Here is a 22,552-nt window from a genome sequence, read left to right on the forward strand (position 1 = left end):
AGAAGGAGAAATTGAAACAAGGGAAGCTAACCCATTATCACATCTATGAAATGAATGCATCATGACAACAATTTTCCTCTTTCAAATGATAAGACATGCAAAACAGAAGGAAATGTTCAATGCAAGCACTTAGAATGTAGATTTAGAAAATTAAATTTATGATTCAAATGAGTTCCTAAATCAGATTTGAAATTATTGATCCCAATTAAGCTATCCACAAGTTCAACAAAATTAGGGTTTTAGCAAAAATTTCCTCTAACTTTTTGAATCTTGCAAGAAATTAAAACTTGTAAATACAAATTTGAATTTGAAATAGCATAAACACTCAAATTTGAAAACATAAATCAGAATTAGAGAAGATTGGAGTTCACGTCGGGTTCACCAAAATGTGTGGGGGAAAAAGTGACACTAAGCAAACATGCCCTAATCTCACTTTCAATCACACATTTGTGGAATACGAAAGAGCCTAGAGGTATCACACAATTGGCTACTTCTTTTTGTGGAAGAGAGAGCCACGGGCTACCTATTAGGATTTCTATTCCTTTGTTGCAATTGAAAGATAAAATGATGCAAGTTCAATCCCTAACCCCAAAGTGCAAGTATGAACTAATAACAAGATTGCAGAATTGAACTTAAACAATGGAAAGCTGTAAACACAAGGACAAGACAAGAATGCAAATGCGTACCCGGAGTCAAAATCTGAGTGAAAATGTTCGGGACGGGGGCGCGGGCGCCACTGTCCTGATTCTGCTCCTGAAACTGCTGTTTTTCAACCTGAAAAGCTGTCGGAAAGTGCTGAAAACTTGTTGTCTGACAGAAGGACCAAGGCGCCCAGCGCCCCTGTCCCAGGGACCAGGGGGCCTAGCGCCCCTGTCCTGGCAGGACCAGGGCGCCCCACGCCCCTATCCTGGTCTTTTTCTCTGCAATTTGGTGTGTTGTTCTGTCTCAGTCTGCTTCTGTCGGATCTGCAACTTGCGGCGTCGTCCGAATCCCGAAACCTGCACTTATATCTGAAAAGGTGTTTTGGGCGGCTATATAGGGTTTTGCCTTAGTCAAACCCTCGCTTTGGTGATTTCCACCTCCATGAATAGCCAAGTTTTATTGTAAAAGTAATGTGTGTGCAGACCTTGTGTGTGTGCAAGATCTAAAATGCAAGTAACCAAACTAGAGCAACCTAGAAAGTAAACCCTAATTGCTTGTAAATGATAATGTAAATGCTCTAAATCAAGATGCAAAGTGATCTAAAGCACGAATACAAATGATATAATGAAGCTTATGCAAAGACATGAAAACAACATGAAATCATACCCAACCCCAAGGGAGGGGTACAAGCCAATCTTCAGTTGGTGATCCCTTATTGCTCTTCAATGTCTTCAAAGCCCTAAATGGACGAATGAAATTGATAGATTCTTGATGGATGGGTGTTGAATGTTGTTGAAGTCTTCAAAGATCTGCTCTTTTGCTGCATAGAAGGTCCTTGAAACCAAAATTCGTGGATCCTTTCAAATGAAGAAAGAGAGCTCTTATATATGAAACCCTAGGTCTTAATTTCAACTTTTGGCCGACCTAGAGATTGAATCTCCCGCCACTTTCTTGGGGTTAAGCTTTATTTTATGATTGGATCGTGCTCCTAAAATTTCGGGAAAAATGTCCGAGACCATGTGCACGCCGGGCGCCATGGTCCCGACAACTTTTTACCAAATTTTCAGGGCTGTCAGATATGATGATTTTAGAGAGAATCCCGAAGTTACAGGTGATTTCAAGATGTTTTGACCCCCGAAATCAAGCCCCCAAGTTCAAAATAGGACCTAATTAGGGTTTTTGATTAAATGATGTATTGGAAGAATAAAATGAAAGGGGCACACTTTAATGAAAGGGCCCAACTTTATGATGTGGGAGATGATGAAATAGAACCTTAGACCTAATTAAGTGCTAAAGGGGAAATGCAATGCAAAATGCAAAATGCGCCAAGGCGGGTGCTAAACTAGGTGTGAAATTGTACCACCCTAGCAAGTGCGTACAATTTATGAATTGTACCACCCTAGCAAGTGCGTACAATTTACGAATTGTACCACCCTAGCAAGTGCGTACAATTTACGAATTGTACCACCCTAGCAAGTGCGTACAATTTACGAATTGTACCACCCTAGCAAGTGCGTACAATTTACGACGCTACAGATATGACAAGTGTCTTGGGAGAGTTACTATCTCTCTTATACAAAGATTATCAACCTTTCAGAGGTGAACCGGGTAGCTTCTAATTTTAATTGGATCTAGGAAGGGTTCCATTCGTCGCGTCGAGGTATAAACTCAATTAAGAGGTCTCCCAACCTTGAAAACCAAGGTTCAATATACTCGAAGGTACCGAGGAGAGCTATTCCCGAGCACTACCGTTGACTTGATTTTCATCAAATCACATTTATTTTATAGTGGGTTGGAGTACTTGGCATTTAGCGGTTCCCACTTAGGTCGTTCCCCTCACACCGGTCATAACGACTTAAAGAGTTTTTCAACCCCTCGGGAGGGCAGGCCTGCTAAAGATGTTCAAATCTCAAACAAAGAAAATGCCTCAAGGGTCTAGATTTCTGATTGTCTAAAAAAAGACAAGAGCATATTCTCCTACCTCTCAGAATTTTCTAAAAACACAAAAGACAGATTTGTTCATTAACTAGATAGCAAGTTAGGTACCTAATTTTTTTTTAAAGAATACACAATGTTCGATTGATTCTCTTTAGGCAACCTACAAAAACAACGTATCAGTAGTCATGATGTTTTTATTCTTTGACAGGCGCATGTTTGATTGATAAATTCTTTGACAAGCGTCCTACAAGAAATTGGTTAGGCTGTGAAAATACTAGGTAGACATAAGACAATTCAGGGTTAGCATTAGTGTAATCAAAATTTAATTCAAGAAAAACCCTGAAAAGTGAAACTTGCTTTAATCCAACAGAAAACAGAATCTACGACAATTCTCAGAGAATGAAACGACAAAAGACTTTTATCGTACGAGTCAGAACTGAGCATAGGACGACAGAAGATAAAATCAGATAACCAGAAACAGTATGTCGTATGAGACCATCTTCTGATTCGTACGACAAATAACAAGATTTAATATTATGTCGTACGATAAATGACAGGCTTCAATATAATGTCATAGGATGTAGTGAAACTACTCGTACGATATTTCGTAGAGATTGTACGGATGAAACCTGTAGGATAATAAAAACAAAAAAATTGATTTTGAGGCCGAAAAAGTAGTCTTCTGCCCCACGGTGGGCGCAAAAAATGTGTGTGTGAAAAGTGGACCTGTATATGTATTTAAAATACACAACACTTCAATTAAGTCATTAGATGCATGGTTAGTAAATCAATAATCAATGAATAATATAAACCATTACAAAGCGACCCATTGCCTTCTAGTAGATGTGAGTTTAGATTGCTCTCAGATTGCTAAGCTATCCAGTGACTAGACAACACCTAAACGAAGGATTTTTCTATATGAGCATGATATGAGCTAAATGGATGCAATATTTAAGCTAGATATGCAAGATTAATCTAACATGATTTAAGCAATATATGAGCTAAATGATCTATATATGTATGCAATAACTAATATGTGAATATCTAAATGCAAATTCTCAATTAACCTAGAGCAAAAAAATAGCATAATAACAATATATTCTCTAGGATTTTTTTTTTGAATGAGAGATGAGAGCCTGAATTTATAGAAAATTCAGAAAAAAACCAAAGATTGAGATCAAATGATGATGAGCGGTCAAGATTTTCTAAGAGGAAGCACAATCCAGGTGAATTGATGTGATTGGATTCTTTTCTCAGTTTTAAAGGAAATTGAACTAAAATTAAGATAAAATCAGAAAAAATTGATTTATTCTCTATTTCATTCAATTTTAAGATTTAATTGTTTTAATTGTTTTCTTTGAGATTATTTATCAATTTTTAATTAGTTTTTCAAGATTATCTCCAATTGATTTCTTTTCTCAAATTTTTAATTATTTCTTGGTCAATTAATTCTTTTTTTTTGATTTATTTCCTTTTTTGAAGATTTGTGCTCATAATTTCCAATTCCTCTTTCTTGATTTGTTTCCTTTTTTGAAGATTTATGACAAATTGATTTATTTATTTTTCAAATTAATTCCTCTTTTTTGATGATTTAATGACAATTTGATTTATTTAATTAAATATGCTAGGATATTTAATAAAATAATTAAGATAATTGTTTAAAATGATTTAGTTGGAATAATTAATTAATTAAATAAATATTTAATTAATATTGGGTGATTAATTTTGCCATGTGACATTTGATGATTAAAAAATTAATTGTGTGCTCAAGATTTATTTAATTGCCTTTGGTTAGGACCTTGGTGACATTGTCGAGATTAGGGGCCCATGGTTTAGATGACCATTTTTAGGGTATTACAGTGGTTAGGCTGGTTTTTTTTTCCTGGGAGGTTTCATGGTGGAAAACTGCTTTCTTTCCTTTGAAGATGTATAATTTCTATTTCAATATTAATAAAAACTTCTATTATCGATAAAAAAAATGCCATTTAAATACTTTGAGTATTACAATAAAATTTAAAAGTAAAAGCAGTTAAAATGAGTCCAAAATGATTTGAAAAAAAGCAAGTGACGCATTTTCACTATATCAAATATAATTAAAAAACTTATTCTAAGGAGGACCTTTTTTTATATTGAATCTAAGAAACAATAAGGTACATAAAAAGAAGGCAATATTTAATAGGGAAAAAGACCTAGAAGAAACAAAATGACAAATGAATGAAAACTGGGACATAAATCTACATGAATCTCCTAACACTAAAGAGGAGATAAAAGGTAGGTGCTAGAAAAGCTCAAGAATACAACAAAATAGTTAGGCAGAAAAAAAACACACTAAATTAAAGCTTTTAACCTTATTTGATAGCATGATGAAAAAGTTTATTTGGGATTTGCAATCAAAGGAAAGGCCAAAATTTTAATTGCACAATTAAAGTTTGGATGTGAAAGTAATAAATGGAAGATGTCCCAAGAAAACCGGGAAGAGAGAATATGCATTTTTTGTATCAAAGAGACTAGAAACAAAATGACATTTGAGTGTGTAACATATGAAAATATTCTCCATCAGTTTGATAATGAATTAAAGATGAAACTTTAAATGAGCTTTTTGAAGAAACAAAGATTCACAAATATTTATAAAGGAAAAATTAACATGGAAAGAAACCTGAAACGAATTAATTTGTATCTTGGTCCTTAGACGGCCGTCTTAAAATTCCTTTTGTTCACCCATTAATTGCTACAGAAACAAAAGTATTGAAAAGTAGAATAGAAATGTGATTCTGCGCTGTAACATGCGTCACAGAATCAAGTCGCTAGAATGATGGAGGTCGAAGGGCAGCTGGGCATTTGGCAAATTTAGTAAATTATTCAAAATTTCAGCGGTAACTTCACAATGGCAATGATTGTGAAAAATTCTACCTCCAAATCTGGATATCTCTTTCTGAGAGCGGTTTGTGGACGCTGTTATTGGGAGCTATCCAAAGCCCGCCCGAGGTTTTTATATTTACTTTTCTCCCAATACATTATCTATTTCTTGAATAGAATGACAGATTGTAACGTTAGGGCTTTGTTCTTTGTAAATTTTTTTATAACGAAAGTAAAAATATGATGTTTCCGCAGTTCATACTTGTTTGATGAAAGATTTTCTGGAAAAAACTGTGTTAAAATAGCTGTAAATCTATTATTCCTCAGTCTAAGACTATGTTACATTTTATTGTGATATTGCAGGGTTAGAATTTTTGTTATTTAGGAAAAAAGTTCGGGTTGAAATTATGCTATATTTTATTTTGGAATTGCGAGATTATAATTTTTTTATATACTTGAGAGAAATCTGTTCGTTTGTTTGAAATCGTCTACTGGTTATTGGGTTACCGAACCTTATTGTTCTAATGGGGACGTGGCCCTTCCTCCTACTTTTGAAGTCAGTATCAATCTATGTAGCACATTATTAGTTTAACCCAGTTTCAATGTGGGACAACCTCATTTATGAATATTTCAACACTCCATAATCGCAATATTATACTTTTTAAGTTATGGGCTGCCTTATTATGTTTGGACAAGCTCTATGTGCTTATGGGCTAGCTTATTTTCCTTATTGTTGTGCACGGATTTGAATCTGGATCACTCCTTATAAGCGCACACACTTGACTGGTAGCCTACAGTGAACAAGCTTTTGAGCATCCTGTGTCTAATGTGTTTTGCTAGGTTGAACTCATTTTTCTTGCCTCATGGTAAGCCCTAGTGGAGAAAAACCAGTGTTCCACGGGCGTTGGGGACGGGGGGACGCGTTTCTGGGACGGGGGACCAAGGGCCTAAGTTTGGGGACGGCGGGGGGATGGCGACGGGGGGTGGCGGGGTGGTGGTGCTGATATAGTTATACATATACATATAGTACTTGAAAAACTAGTTTTGAAAAGATGTATGACAGTATTACAGTGTAAGAATTACATTTCAAATGAGACTATAGGAAATTTGAAATACTAAATCTAAATACCAAGATTTCTAAGTTGTGTTGTTATATGGAACCTAATTAGACTCGGAGGTTGGATTTTCCCTACTTCTATCGGCGCGGTTTCCCCCTATATTTTTCACCGGGGGTTTGGGGGCAGCACCCCCAAGTTGGGGTCAAGGGGCAGCGCCCCTTGCGCGTTCCTTGTAGCGATACAGGGCGGGGTCGAGGGGCAGCGCCCCGCGAGGCCAAAAATACTTTTATTATTTTCTAAAGGCGTCAGGTGTTATTTTTCTATTGGCCCACGTCCAATTAGAGTTACCCCTTAACCCTCAAAAAACTTAAAAAGTCACTTTTTTTTTAAATTTTAATTTTAAACATTGCATATACGAGGGGCAACAAAAGACGTTTGGGCATCTCCCTGTCCTTGGAGAGACATCTGCACATCTCTCGAAGGACGGGGAGACGCCCAAACGTCTCCCAAGGAGACATGGAGGCGTCTCCATGTCTCTCTGGGAGACGTCTCCACGTTTCCCAAGGAGACGTCTCCATGTCTCCCTGGGAGACGCGGGGATGCGGGGACGTCTCCGCGTCCCGACGGCGCTTGGGTGGCGGTGGCGGGACGGCGGGGGACGTCACGTCCCCGTCCCCCCGTCCCCGAGACGTTTCTGACTGGGGGACGCGTCCCCGTGGAACACTGAGAAAAACAAAAGTTTCCTAAGTTTACATGCAATGGATGAGAGGATCTCGTTAGGCACAGTAAAGCATGTGAAACAATCTGGACAACAAATGGGCAAGATGATAAAGCAATTTGGCTACAATCCTTTCCAGCCACCTTGCGAGGTGTAGTGATTGATTGGTACATAGAAATTGGCCCAGTCTATATAAACACATGGGAGAGATTAAAGAAGGTCTTTGCAGAAGAGTTTAAACTGCTTTGTGATGATAGTAAAATAGTAGCAGAAATTTACAAAACAAAACAAGATAAGCATGAAAACATACAAGCTTATAATCGTAGACTTGAAGAATTTTTGGTAAAACTGGAAATAGAACTGGTTGGCAGTCTAAAAGAGTGGTAGTTCATCGAAGGTCTACTTCCGTTATTAAGAGAAAAGATGAAGTTTGTACCACCCTCATCCTATTTTGAGGCCTAAAATTGGGCAATGAACATAGGAAGTGAAGATAAAATGTCTTTGCATAGTAAAAGAGAAAGAAAGGAAGATGGAAGTTCGAATGACAACAATGACAATGAATTGGGAATGATACAAGCACTTTTGAGGGACATTCTCTGGATAATGAAAGAATTGAAGTTAGAGAAAGAAACTGACAAATAAATTAATCAACTATGCTGTACTAAGTGCAAAATTGAGGGGCACACAAAAGGTAACTGTCCTAGGAAGATGTTTTGTGAGATTTTCCAGGTTATGGGTCATTCAATAATGGAGTGCCCAGACAACTTGAATACCAAGAGTACACAAGTACTCTTTACACAGGGAGAGCGGTTCACTCCTTTGAAGCCACAAAATGCATCTCTAGGCGGTTATCAAAATCAAAGAGGAGGACAAAATCAAATACAATATTACCCCAAAGGAATCCCTATCATACAATGTTGATAATATAGCAAATGTGGATGCAAGGAGACTGCTAGAACAAGCAAGACAAAGTAAAATTATTGTGCAAATGGAGTGGACTCGGAAACCATGAAGACATTGGATGTCCGAAGCAAAAGGATAGCATCAACCTAATTGATGTTGACAGACAAAATGAAGTATTGGCTATTACTTGTGCCCAAGAAAAGAAGCCTATGTACTTGGACCCATGTACAAGAAAAGAAAAGTTTCATTAAATAGGGATCCAAGTGGAGAATGCTATTTGGATAATGTACATCGCCATTCAAATGCAAATGTAATTACGATAACAAATCAATTACAATTCAAGAAAAATATTACAAGGCAAGTACTTCAAACTATCATTCCAATTAATATAGTGGATTTATTGCAAAGTATTCCTAAACCTCAAAATGCTATTGTATTTGGGGAGAATGAGATGGTGCATGCCATGAGCCAACTAGAATTTGGTGAGAATGAAGATCCAATAATTGAACCTCCACTATCAGTCGACCAAGTGATTGATCCAATGTTATTGATAGTTAACACAACAAGGAAATTGTCAGTGGGGAATATGGAGGTTCTTGGAAGGAATCTTGCCTATACAATTGTTGATGGCGGGTTTGGCGTGAACGTGCTTCCAAAAGACACTTGGAGAAGTCTTGGTAAGCTGACCATTGAAGGGCACACAAAATACTGAGAGGGGGGGCGGCTGAATTAGTATATCCAACTTTCACTCTGTTTAACGTTAATTTACCATTAATAACTTCTCTCAACAACAAACATGAATCATTAAATCTACTTGTCTTAGGTTTTTCAATGATGCATTAACTAAAACATGTAAAATGACACAGATCCACACAATGATCACTAGATATACATGGAAACCCAGGATGGGAAAAATCACGTTGAGAATAGCTGCTTGGATCTACTGCTCAAATCTAACCTCACAAAATAATGAATCATTTACAGTGATTAAGTAGGTACCAACCTACTCGAGACAACAACCCCCTTATACATTGTGAGCACCGACCCACAAGAGACACCAATCTCAAATGCCTAGGTCTGAGCAATAACTTAGTAGCTAGGACCTCAGTCTCTACAATATGAATGATATAGTTTTAGGACCTTCAACATACAACTTGCTTTTGATCAAATCAGCTTCCACACACTCTCCTTTGCAGCTTATGATATTCTGATAATGGTGTACATGAATCAGGAAATCACAGTCCATCTCATTCTCCAATGTGCATGATATGAGCTTGTATCCTCAGAAGTACATCAATATCTTCGCATAAGAACACACTTGAAATGGATCTAGGTCATCCATATACATGTGTCACAAATGCAATTACAATTACAAGTTGGCCTAAGCATAATTGATCATTTACAAGTCGGTCACACATTTTTGCTTCACCAATGTGTAGTAGGCCATGTTGAAAATGTAGCTAGGTCGCATCCCTTGATTGGGCCGACCTAGCTTGGTAAATTTTTAATGTGGCCTTCGGCCTTAAAAATTTATTGTGTATGGGCCTATTTGGGATATTATTTAGGGCTGGGCCCAATTGGGCGCTCAAGATTAATGAAACTTGTAAAATGAAAATATGTATTTGTATTTTGGCGGCAACTTGGAGATGGCCGACCTAGTAATGTTAAGGCAATGTACTCATATATATTGAAGGCAAGTTGACGCCTCATAACATAAGTCAATATTTCAACAGTGAATAACTCTGATACATCAGCAAATATACTTGAAGATCAAAGCGAATATATATATTTGAAGGTCTGAGATCTCAGTCTGAGCCCTAGCGAATCTCTTCTTAGCTGGGCGAACTTCAATACCAGCTGAGCGAACATCACCCTAGGCTGTTCTGAGGCTGCCGAACCTGCTACAGGCAGTAGTACCTGCATTTTGGAGACTTCTTCAAGTCTGATCTCAGGTCCCAGGATCAGATAAGTTGTGTCACTTATGTTTGTACCCTATCTGGGCAAAGTTGTAACCTATTTCTGTGATTAATCTAAGGCAGATCTGAGACATTAGTTGCTGGGTTTTTCCTCCAAGAGGGAGGTTTTCCCAGGGTATATTTGTGTTGTGTGTTCTTCTTTCTGTGCATTTTGTTTTCTGCTCATTAATTGATAATCTGATCACTAAAAACTAACAGGCCATGTCCTAATTAGCCCATACACACATCAATACAAAGGAACAAGCCACACGCTTCACAAAGAAGCTTTAGTAAGTCCCAAAGGTTGTCCACACGCAATCTCTAACAGACACACACACTAACTTCATCCGCAAGTTGGCCATATCAAATGCGTAATAGGCCTGGCCCAAGAAGCTCACACATGGTTCCACATGAGGAAACATGTCTTGCGGATCCTACTGAGAATCAATCTACTCTCAAGGAACACCCACCCTTAATTTTTGATAGCACATTCAAAACAACTGCCGCATCAATTTGGAAAGCAAAGGTGGTCTTTTAGCAACACGGTGGCTAAATTGGTGAAATAAACATTGTGTTGTGCTACACCAGAATTCCGGAGATACCAGATACTAATAGGATGTGTAGGCATACTCTCCTTATAAACCACAAGTCACAACTCCTAAGCATTAGCAAATGTGAACCTTTGCGAGTTACTAGAGCAAGCATACTGGCTGGGTAACTGCAACCAATTTTCTGGAACAGGCTTCGAGAAAACTTCCATCACCTTGAATAGTTGCATCATGATAATCTAGACATATCTCAACTAATTTTATAGTCATATCAATCAATGGGACTGCCGCAACTCAAAATGCTCTCACATGACATGACAAGAATCGAAATTCTCCATTCTTCCGGACGCAACAGGAGTGAGCAGCATGACTGAAACTCCATTGAAAACATTTGTCCCACTTTGTCCAACAATCTCCCTTAGAGACAACTTCTTTTTGACATCATTGACAACTTCTATTCAACAATTTGGCCCCCAACTTTTCAACTGGTGGGTACAAATCAACAAGGTATTAAGTTATTTGGAGCTTTAATGTGATACATGGTAATTGTTAGAAACCGAGCATTTTTTTTGAACTTTGTGGTGATTTCATTAAGGAAAAAAGTGTATGATGCATTATTGGGTCGGGGTTGGCTAGTAGCAGCCAAAGCTGATCACAACTGGAAAAAGAATACAAACTCCATGTTTACTGCTACAACTGGTAAACTAAATACAGGAAATAATAATGTACATGACCATGCATACCAGACCCGGCAGTAAAATATATCTTTATTTGCACATTCAATTATTACAGAGAAGAGACCGAAGATGGTCGGCCAAGGATTACAATAGATCTGACAATACCATGCCACTTCCTTGACAATACACGACATATTTAAATGACCCGACGGTTGCCGAGAGGTACACAACCGTCAACCAACCGACACAGAACTACCTGAGACTGACAACCCACTCAATACAATTAATTAATACCTTGTCGGATAACAAATATTATCAAACATAACAATAGGCAATTTATGCCGACAACACTCCATTTAGAACAAGGAATCAAACATATATAATTGATTTGAAAAACCAAGTAGTTAGTTAAGAAGAAACTTCCTCAGATTCATTTGATTTTGAACTTTGCAAAAGAATGAATAGAGTTAAAGTTTGATGGAACTGAGCGATGAAGGAATTTTGGAGTTATAGTCATGTTCAGAGGATGAAACAAATTCTGTCTATGGCCTATTACATTGGAAAATGGAGGATTATGAAGTGTTTCTATCGACTTGCAATTTCCTCAAAGCTATGACTCTCAGTGAAGAGCAACCGATGAAAAATGATTTTATAAAGTTAGACAGTTTATGTGTGTAGGATGTAGTCCATGGTTTGCAAAAGGTGACAGTTGTAGTAGAGGTACTCAACTTTGTAGAAGAATGCAAAAGTATGGACAGTACATTCAAAGTACTAAGAGCAAAATATTCAATTGGAGCACATAAATATTTGTAACAAAGAAAATCAGAAAATAAGGAAAGATTGGAAAGGAAGAGGTTATTTGACACTTGAAGGAGAAAACAAAAAAAAATTGATTATATAAAAAGCCCAATTACGTAGGCTAGCTATATTAAATGGCTAGATTATTTTGTACAACCAAGCTACATAGCACGACTAGTTCCTAAATCTCTTTACTTGATGCTAACTTTGAAAGTTTTCACTTCCTAGTCCAAGCTACGTAGTCTGATTAAAGTTCTTAGTCTATAATATTGTCATCAGATTGGAAAGTCTTCCCTCATATTACTTGATGTTTACTTTTTGTTAGGAAGAAAGCTTTTTCTTTTAGGGGATGATGCAGTCAGTGTTCAATGCCTATTATTATGTTTTGATAAAATTGGTGTTTACCTCACTGGGTAAACAAGAAGAATACAGAAACTGAACAGCAATGCACAATGCAATTACAAAGGATGTAGCTTTCCATTAATGTCAAAAGATGTTCATATTATAATCTGTCGTCAACATTACATGTGACACGACTAACATTACATGTCCCCCAACACCCGGAGGTGGTACAATATATGACAGCCGAAGGGGTGCGACACAACCGTCGCGACTCCAACTACCTACCTGTCGGCTAACTAACTGACCGCCGTAACACATTATTACCGACGACAACATAAACATAACAACATAACATAATGATTATTCCCAACAACATCATCCCCCCCAAGAAAAGAAGTCGACTCCGACGACTTAATACAAAATAGAGATGAATGGCAGGAACTACTGACGCTAGTCGGGCCCAGATCTTATACACTTGCTGCGTCCTCGCCTGAAAACCTTTTCTGCTACCAGTCGATGCTCAAGTGCAGATTTCACCAATATTGCTTCCTTTGCCATCACAGTCCTCCTGTGCCTAACCCAAACTTGTCTGCAAAACATGTTTTTCAGTCTCAGCTTCCACCAACTGCTACTCAATTGATACTGTCTCCCTAGCCAATTTGTCCTCGATAGCCACCCGTGCTGCTCTCCTGGGTACGCTGAACTAAGTCTCACACGACTATTGCCTCCAACCTGGTGGTCAGCTCCTCCCGAGCCCTCTGTGCATCCACCACGACAACCTCACGTCCAGCCGAGACATCCTCCGAGTTCCTCAAAGCGTACCAGTCATGCCTGGAGGTGGCCACAATCCGTTGGCACAAATGCTAGGAGCCAACTCAAATCCTCCATCACACTCCCCAAAGGCTAAAAACTGAACTGAATAACTCCCTGGTGTCATACAACTGCACGGACCTGCAATGCCTTCCCTCAAACTCTGTTTGTTCGCAACCTCCAAATCCGTCTCCCTCTACGGCTTATTTCTTCCCCGCCAATGCTTAGCTGTAGGCTTCTTTCTCACATTACGGACAAGCAAGCACAACACTTCCCGTGGTATTCTGTAGCTCAAAATAAATTGGGGGTCTGGGGGCAACGCCCCCAGTGGGGTCGAGGGGCAGCGCCCCAGCGGGGTCGAGGGGCAGCGCCCCTCGCGGGGTCCTGGGGCAGCGCCCCAGGTGCGCTCCCTATCGCAGTACAGGGCGGGGTCGAGGGGCAGCGCCCCCGCCGCCAACACCAATTTACAACCTTCAGAACCCCACGAAAGTCCATGGCGCGCATCATTTCTGTGATATTTTATGATGTCAAAACCCTTCTTCTACACTCCAATATTTTCAGTGTTTAGGCTCCAGATGTCATCGAATCATTTTTGAATCCGTCGTCGTTTTTTTTTTTTCAGGCACTGTAATGTCCCGCCATACCACCTCCAATCGTGTGGCTGTGGCGATCGTTTTGCCCTTACGTGGCTGTGTGGAATTGTGCGAAATCCCGCTCTCCCTAAGCGGCGGATCAATCTGTAAGAACCCTCGACCCCATCCATCCGCTTCACTCCCTGCGGTAGCTCGTGCGGTAGCTCTTTGTTTCCTTCGTACGGCTTTATTTTCACGGCTTCTTCCACCGCACGGTGGCTACCTTCTTTCCCTTCGGTGGTGCGGGGTTCTTTTTTCTTTGGCTGCGTGTCCTGTTTTTCCCTTTGGTGTGTTTTATCTCCTTCGGCATGTGCGGTGATTGTCTTTCCCTTCGGTTCACGCGGCTTCCACTGCACGATGGGTTCCACCTTCGGTGGTGCCACCACATGGTGGGTTCCACCTTCGGTGGTGCCCACCGTTGGTGGTGCCACCGCATGGTGGTATCCACTACGTGGCTACCGTACGGTGGTCTTTTTTTTCCTTCGTTTCGTTTTTTTTTTTTTTTTTTGACCATACGGTCGCTGTCGTACGACCGTGCGATTTTTTCCAAATTTTTTATTTTTTTCAAGTTGTCTAGAGAGTCTTCGGCTCGAGTCCCCTGTCTCTGGGATCGCTCTTCATCCTTCTCGGTTTTCCTCGCCCAAAAGTCTCCTGCTTTTGTCCCATGCCTCTCGAGTTGCTTGCCCGGCCTCTTAGGTCCCCTTCCATCCTCTCGGGTCCCCCTTCGGGCTCTCGGGTGTCCGTCCGGCCTCTCGGGTCCCCTGCGCGCTGCGCGTGGTAGGGTTTCAATTTGGGCCCGTTGGTGGCAAGTCTATTTTCAATGGCCATCGGAAGACCTGGAACCACAAATTCTATAGGGACCACGACCTCCTTCCCGTACATAAGAAGAAGAAGGATAATAAAGATTTTGAAGACTGCGGTCTTCCATACAGGGTTCCAATTGTTGCCGACACTCTTCGGATTATTTATGCCGCTAGGGTTTGGGGCGTCTCCCTTCCAATATTCTCTGTATTCCGGCAGGTACACCTCTGTTGGTTGCTCTGGTTCCTCTACTTCGAGCCTGTAGCTTTGGAACATTTCGTAATCCTCCATTTGCCAGTGGAAGAGCCCGTTAGTCGAGCATACCTCATCTTCAGAACATCCCTCCAATTCTAGCACCCCTTCACTGTTCGACTCCATCGCGTTCTTGCCCTTGCTTTCATCGGGACCCCCTTCCCCTTTATTAGAGTCCTCCGAGTCGGAAGAGGCGAGCTCTTCGCCGACATTTTGGGTGTGTAGGTCAATGGTATATTTTCGCCCTCCCTTCTCCATGGAAAGTGTATTTTTCTTCCAGTTGTGGTTTACCCTTGCGTTGATCAACCACACTCTCCCCAGGATGGCGTCATAGCCTTTCTTCTTCGAGGGAATAACCACGAAATCTAACAAGAATGGTTGCGTACCAATTGTCACTTGCTGGGCCATCAATAGGCCGAGTGGCTTAATGCCGTGTTGGTCCGCTCCCATCAGGTTGAATGTGGGTGGCCACAGGGTGGGCTTCCCCAGCCGCTTCCATGTTTCTTCTGGTAGTACATTCACCCCAGATCCACCGTCCACAATGGTGTCCTTCAGAATGGTCCCACGGATACCCATTTCTACCACAGCTGGGTGTCTACCACTGCTCACGGCTAGTAACATCGGGTCAGTTGAAGGGCTGACGGAAACCTCCACCTGTGGTGTACTCTTCGTAGCGGTGGCGGGAACCCCTACCTGTGGTGCACTCGACGATGCGATGGCGGGAACCCCTACCTGTGGTGCACTCGACACTACGGTGCTTTGCACATTGGTGAGGATGGCAGTCCTCAATTGTGGCATAGAGTCTAGAAGGTCTTTTACCTTTATCGACACCTCCATTTGCAAGATTTGCCCAATGATGTTATTTTCCGCTTTCGTACGGGATGATGTACTCGCCACCTCGTTGTCCCGTCGTTCGGTCGTCATCTCACGTTCAATATTGGCCTTTGCCTCCCGTAATCTCTCCTTCTCCGTACGGGGGTCAGGATAAGTGGCTTTTTTCGTCTGGGCGCGGGTGATCGCCAGTACTTCTTTCTCACGAGTCTTCTCAGCCTTCTCAATGTTGAGGAGATTAACCCCTGCCTGCGGGCAACTTGCGTCCTCATGGTCGCCTGGCCCACACCAACGGCAGAGGTGCTGAGGGGTGGCTTCCTTCGTGCAATCACGGGCGAAGTGCCCCCACTGATTACAGGCCCTACATTGGATAATTGGCCGGCCCTTGGCGTCATACTGGATACGGCTTCCGTTATTGGTATTGTTGCTATTCCTTCCGCCTCCGCGTCTATTGTCCCGGTATCCTCCAGATGATGCATTATTGTTTGCCTCCGATGTGGATGGCTGCTCCTGCGCAAAGAGCACTTGCTGGTTACGTGCCTTCAGATTGTATGGACATTCCTTCGTAGAATGCCCCATAATCTGGCAGATGTCGCAGAATGCCTTCTTGGGACAGGCACCTTTCGTGTGGCTGCTCTCCTTACACTCCGTGCACCATAGTTCATCGTCCTTACTTGTAGTCCCCTTCATTGTCTTAAATTCTTTTAACATCCTTTCCATATCTTTTTGAAGGGCTGTGACTTTCTTCCTCGGCTTCTCGTCACTAATACTCTCTTCTTCCGATGTGTCATCATCTTCAGATGATGATGAAGATCTACTCTTCTTCTTTTTGGCCGTCTTATTTTCACTTTCCAGGTCCATGGCTCGGTTGTATGCGTCGTCGTAGGATGTTGGAGGCACAATTTTCATCTTCCGTCGTAGCTTAGGGTTCAAACCCTCGACAAACCACCTCTTCTTCAAGCCATCGGCTGGTTGGCTTTCCATTTTCCCGACTAACTCTTTTAGTCGGCGCCCGTATGCCCGTACGGTCTCCTTCTTTCCTTGCTTTGTTCCGTAGATTTCGGAAACTATCTCGTTATCATCCCGGAGAAGCCGGAATTCCTTCTCGAATGCTTTCTTCAATTCATCCCACGTAGTTACACTGGTTTTATCCAAGTCTGCATACCAGTCAATAGCCACTCCTCTCAGTGTGGCAGGGAACTGCTTCATCCATTCACCCTAGTCAGTCACCCCGTTGGCTGTCCAAATGGTTTCGCATGTACGGCAATGCCGTGCGGGATCATCTTTGCTATCCCCGTTGAATTTGGGTAACTTCTGTTTGGTCGCCATTGATGGAAATCGTCTACTTGGAGGTGGTTGTGGCTGTGTTTGCCCTCCGGTGCTGCTCCCTCTGATGCCGCTGATGCCTCCTGTGGTGGTGACCAAAGGTACGGTGTTCTGCCTTGTACCTACCGTGCGGTTACTTCCTCCGATGCCGCTGATGTCTCCTGTGGTGGTGACCGAAGGTACGGTGTTCTGCCTTATACCTACTGTGCGGTTAACATCCCCTTCGTCGTGACCCGTGCCAGGCTCCCTTCGGTGATCCTCCCTTTGTGGCGCTTCGTCGTCACCCGTGCTCGGCTCCCTTCGGTGATCCTCCCTTTGTGGCGTGAGAGATAAGTTTTTGAACCGATCTCGAGTCTCTTCAACTAGTTCTCTCCGTAACCTAGTTTCCTCCAGAAACTCTTCAAGGCTTCTCACTCTACCGTAGTCTGGCGACGCGTAGAAATTCCCCTCGGCTTCTGCACCTTCCGTGACACCTCCTTGGTTCCCTTCGGGCAACCCTTCGGCAGGTCGTCCTTCGGCAAGTTGCCTCAGCCTCCGTCTACGTTCTACACGTTGTTCCAGAATCAAAGCCTTCTGCGCAGCCTCCCACTCGTCGGTTTCTAATTTCTTATTTTTGTCTTTATTCAGTAAATTGGGCATTAATTGTGATACAATTTCATGTTTCTCAACACATAAATCAAAACACAACACGTCTTTATTAATTCATTCTTTTGTATACAATCAACATAATTCTTCTGCTTCTAACAGTGTTCTTTATTTCTCTCCTTTCACAATTTAAGGATTATTTGTCCTTTGTCGGTCTTCCCTACGTCCGTCATCCTGGCGCTCATGAAATTCTCGTAAAATTTGCTGTCGTCGGTTCTCCGGGTTTACTTCACCAACGGGAAGGCCCATTGTGTCTGTGCGCCATCCGTGTCTTCCGGTCCCGAATTCGTGTCGGCAACGGCGCCAAATGTTTACCTCACTGGGTAAACAGGAAGAATACAGAAACTGAACAGCAATGCACAATGCAATTACAAAGGATGTAGCTTTCCATTAATGTCAAAAGATGTTCATATTATAATCTGTCGTCAACATTACATGTGACACGACTAACATTACATGTCCCCCAACACCCGGAGGTGGTACAATATATGACAGCCGAAGGGGTGCGACACAACCGTCGCGACTCCAACTACCTACCCGTCGGCTAACTAACTGACCGCCGTAACACATTATTACCGACGACAACATAAACATAACAACATAACATAATGATTATTCCCGACAACAATTGGTTATTCAATTATGTATGAATTGCTTGTATTAAGTGTTTGTTGATTACGAGTAGTTATAAGTGTTGGGTAGTTATAAGCATCAATTGGTTGAGTTCCTCTTGGCAACTGTTTGGTCGTTTAAATAGATTATTTATCGTTAAGTAGCGGATTGATTTTGATCCTCAGTTGGCCATCTTTGGTCTTCTTTTGTAATAATACCATTTGCAACTAAAGATATATTTTAGTCCTGTATCTAGTATGCATTGCCATCTCTGTTATTAATTAATGTGTTTATTTTGTCAGATAGAGGAGTAAACACAACCAACAACATTGGCATGAACTTAGTGACATCCTGGAGTTCATAGTTCATTAGATATGGCTGTTTGGACCTTGAGTTTATTCCTTCATTCCTCCTTAATTGTTTTGTTATAAAGATCTCAAGGAGCATCCTTCTTGGCCTAGCAGAGCTTAAAGTAAGAGTTACCCAAACTTATTACCGTGCCAATTGTGGCTCCTTCCCAATCATAAGTTGCAAGCTATCTAGCTTAAGTTGGCATTCTTGGTGCTTAGGTATTTTTTTTTTAAGAAAATTGGGGTTTCACAATATGTAGAGCCACCTCCACAAATTCAACAAGATATGGAATCTTATAAATGCTATATATTGGTTACTATAATAATGAGTCCTGCTGTTGAAGATCAGCAGATGAATAGTGAATTTGCAGAAGAAATATCTGACACTCACATTTGTTACTTTTGTAATCACTTGTCCTGGAATTAGGGAACCTGTTGACGTGTATTTTGTACACCATCATACACAGAATAAAATACCTAAAGGCATCTTATCCTCTCTTGAATAAAGCCTCTAACTGCTGAAGATTCGCATGAAGGATCAGTTAGGATGACTCCAATGTTCTGGTTAGTAGGGTCTCTACATGTGGACAAGCTTCCAGCGGTATGATGTGATTTGCTGTTTCCTTCAAGGGGTCTTACGCATTCCGAAAGTTCAAGATTTTACTAAACTAAAGAAATTATTCAAAAATAACAAAAGAGTAGGGTTTGAAAGAGGTCTAATCTAGCCTAACCCTAAGAATGACTTCGTATGGACAAGACTTGGCAAGATTCAACCAACTTCAATTTTGCCATAAGATAACAACTCAATTGAAATTAGTGCGATCTTCTAAGGTAACAAAATGATATTCAATACATCAAAGATCAAAGATACTACCACGAAGGTACATATCTAAGATACAATAATGATTGAAGATTAAGGGGTTCAAGGTATTCTCCAGTCGACCACGCAAGGCGTTCCTACAATCAGCAAGAAGCTAGTGGTTTGGATTACGAATCCTACCAAAGATCAAGTCTCACACTATGTCCTTCAAACTAACACACTACTTTGATTGAGCATGATTCAAGTAGATTAAACAACCATGAAGATAACCAAGAAAGTTGCAACAAAACACCATAACTTCAATATTTCATTGATTTCCAAGTCATCATATACAACAATTGCTTGAATTCCTTTCCTCAAAACTCAATCTTGCCACAAAATAAAATTGCTTCTAGCTCTAATCTCTCTAATACAACAAACTCTTTGATATCTAACTATTCCAAATGAAATGAAAAATGAGGGTATAAATAGCATCCTCAATTACAATGAAAGGTCCAGATTGAAAGTAGATCAACGGTCAAGATCATGACACCTAAACCCTAATTAGGGTTTGTTACAAATGGCCTCCTTTTTACTGAACAATATTAAATACATAGCCAAATATTAAATTTGACACAAAAACCTAGGAGACATAAACCAATGACAAATAAGATGCCATGTCATCTATAACAACCTTTCATCTAGAATCTTATTCCCTTTCCAATGTTCTTTTTTGGCATATGCAATGAATCTTGTCACGATTCCTTCGATTTCTGCAATTGGAATCTCGGGAAGATTCTTCATACTCTCTTCCAAGTGGATGACTTGATCGAATGCATCTAGAAGAGCTGCGTCCCAAGTAGGTTCAAGTTCCTTCGTTCTTTCAATCAGGAGCATGGTGGCAAACATCTGATCATATTGCTCATCTGTAACATTTGCGTCCTTGCAAAAGATGACCTTGATTCTATCCTCTAATTCCTGCATATCCACATCTGTCTCGACCTCGATCCTTCTGCCAAGAATGGTGCGAAGTACCTCAAATACTCTGTCCTGGATCGGATTGATCACCTCCTCAACTTGGCCACATCTAGTACTGATGTCCTCGAAGAGAACACTCTTCATATGGAGTAAGGTTGACCACTGAAGCAAACTGTGAGGTCCTCCATCCATGATCTTCTCTTGTGCTAAGACCTTCCTTGATGTGTGTCTAATAACTTTCAAGACAGGAATGATAACATCTTTGGTATGGGCAAATGCGGCTACTGTTATCATCAAATTGTGGATTATCTCAAGAACCTGGATAGCTTGATGAATAATCTTCATCATCCTTGTTACAAATTCTATGGCCACTGTATGAGATTTATCCATCCAAGTACTTGTATGCTGGACCATATTCCCGAATCTTTCTGCCTCATTGATTGATTGAAGTGGAAGTGCCTGCACTGGTGATCTAGCTGGATCCTGACGTCCCAAAGGTTCATTGATGTGACTGAAATATGTCCTCCATGCACCTCTCTCTCTCTCAAGCTTTCTATTCTTCTCCATTTCTTCTCTAAGCTTGTCTTTCAAAGCTTCAAATGAATCGGTGGCATCATCCAACGTCTGCTCTGCTGTGGATGGTCCTAGCTCAAAAGTCTGTATATCATATTCCTCTGCTAGGATCTCACCTTCATATTTGTCTACTGCCGGTGTAGCTATCTGCAGTTTTCTGGATCCAGTCTCATCTCGAATCATCTTGGACATCTTGGTAGCCTTCCTCTTTTCTGTTACTTCGTGTGAACGTCCAACAAGACTCTAAATCAATTGCATTGTCCTCGTCCTCTACTACGATCACCTTGGTTAATCTTTCCTTCAACCAATCTGGGATAGCCGATCTTGTCTCTTGAACTTGAATTTCTTTATGCACTATTTCCTCTTGTCTGGGAGGAGATGTCATTTCATTGTCTTCTTTATCTTCATCAAATTCATAATCTTGGAGAGATCCATCTGGTGACCCTTGCTGTGCCTGTCCTTCTTCCTGCCTGTCGTTCTGTACCATCGACTCCATGGATTCTTCCACTTGAAGTGTCCTCTTCTCTGGTCTAGAAGAAGTATCGGATGATCGATCTCTGTTGGCCTCTTGTTTCTTCTTGGAAGATTCTCTCTTTCCAGGTCTCTCTTTCCTCTTCGAACCTCTTGGATGGAGATTGCCCTCACTGGCACATCGAAGGTTACCTTCACCTGAATTTCTAGGATTAGGATTGCCTTCACTCACACTAGCTCCACCTTCGGCTGGTTTCTCTTCCAAAGTGAAAGTCATAGCTATACCTTGTTCTCTCAACTTCTGATGCTGTACGTCAACCCATCTCCGAGTACAAGACAAGACTGGAGTCATTAAAGCATCTGAATCCACGACCTCGGGCTCATTCCAATCTAAACTTATTGATTTGCTTTCTCGATCATAGGATGACTGGATATGCCTGCCACTGTCCTGAGCTTGGTCGGCCACTCTATAAATCCTGCATTTCCTGATGAAATCCAAAGGCAATCTAGAATGCATTTTCCGTTTCACTTCAAGATCATCTAAGAGATTCATCATAAAATCTTCTATTTGGTACTCATGCCTAAACTTCCTACCGACTGTCTCCTCTAAATGTCCATGTGGATCAAAGCTTTCTCTCAAAGCAAAGGTTGAAAAAGAATACAAGGCTAACTCCTTCTCTGCGTCATCCATGGCTAAAGCATTAGGACATACCTCAACTAAATTGCCCAAAATGATAGGTACTGGAACTCCATTCTGATGTCTGTGTCTGAATGCCTTTGCATATGCTGCTAACTGTCTTGTTACTTCAAGTAACACAATTCTGTCTGTCGGATATCTCGGCAACATGTATGGGGGTAAAGGACATCCATGCACTCTAATATAAGTGAACTTCGGAAACTGAATGAACCAAGCACCGTACCTCTTCACCAATTCTTGTGCATCTTGAGATAATCTGTTGTGAATCCCACCTTGCAACGTCCTTGTGATGTTCATCGTGAAGGTAACATTAACTAACTTGTAGTTGCTTCCTGGCGGA

General features: G+C 41.1%; 1 protein-coding gene across 1 annotated transcript in view; it reads left to right on the plus strand.

Moving 5' to 3' along the window:
• Positions 1–5,231: 5,231 nt before the first annotated feature.
• LOC131074118 (pentatricopeptide repeat-containing protein At1g76280) overlaps positions 5,232–22,552 on the plus strand; it is a 254,542-nt gene continuing 237,221 nt past the window's right edge. The window contains exon 1 of the mRNA XM_058010671.2: positions 5,232–5,565. Within this exon, the coding sequence (XP_057866654.1) occupies positions 5,465–5,565 (101 nt within the window). The 5' untranslated portion in view covers positions 5,232–5,464. The remainder of the gene's footprint in view (positions 5,566–22,552) is intronic.

The sequence above is a fragment of the Cryptomeria japonica genome, chromosome 4 (genome assembly GCF_030272615.1).
Source record: "Cryptomeria japonica chromosome 4, Sugi_1.0, whole genome shotgun sequence".
NCBI classification, from domain to species: Eukaryota; Viridiplantae; Streptophyta; class Pinopsida; order Cupressales; family Cupressaceae; genus Cryptomeria; species Cryptomeria japonica.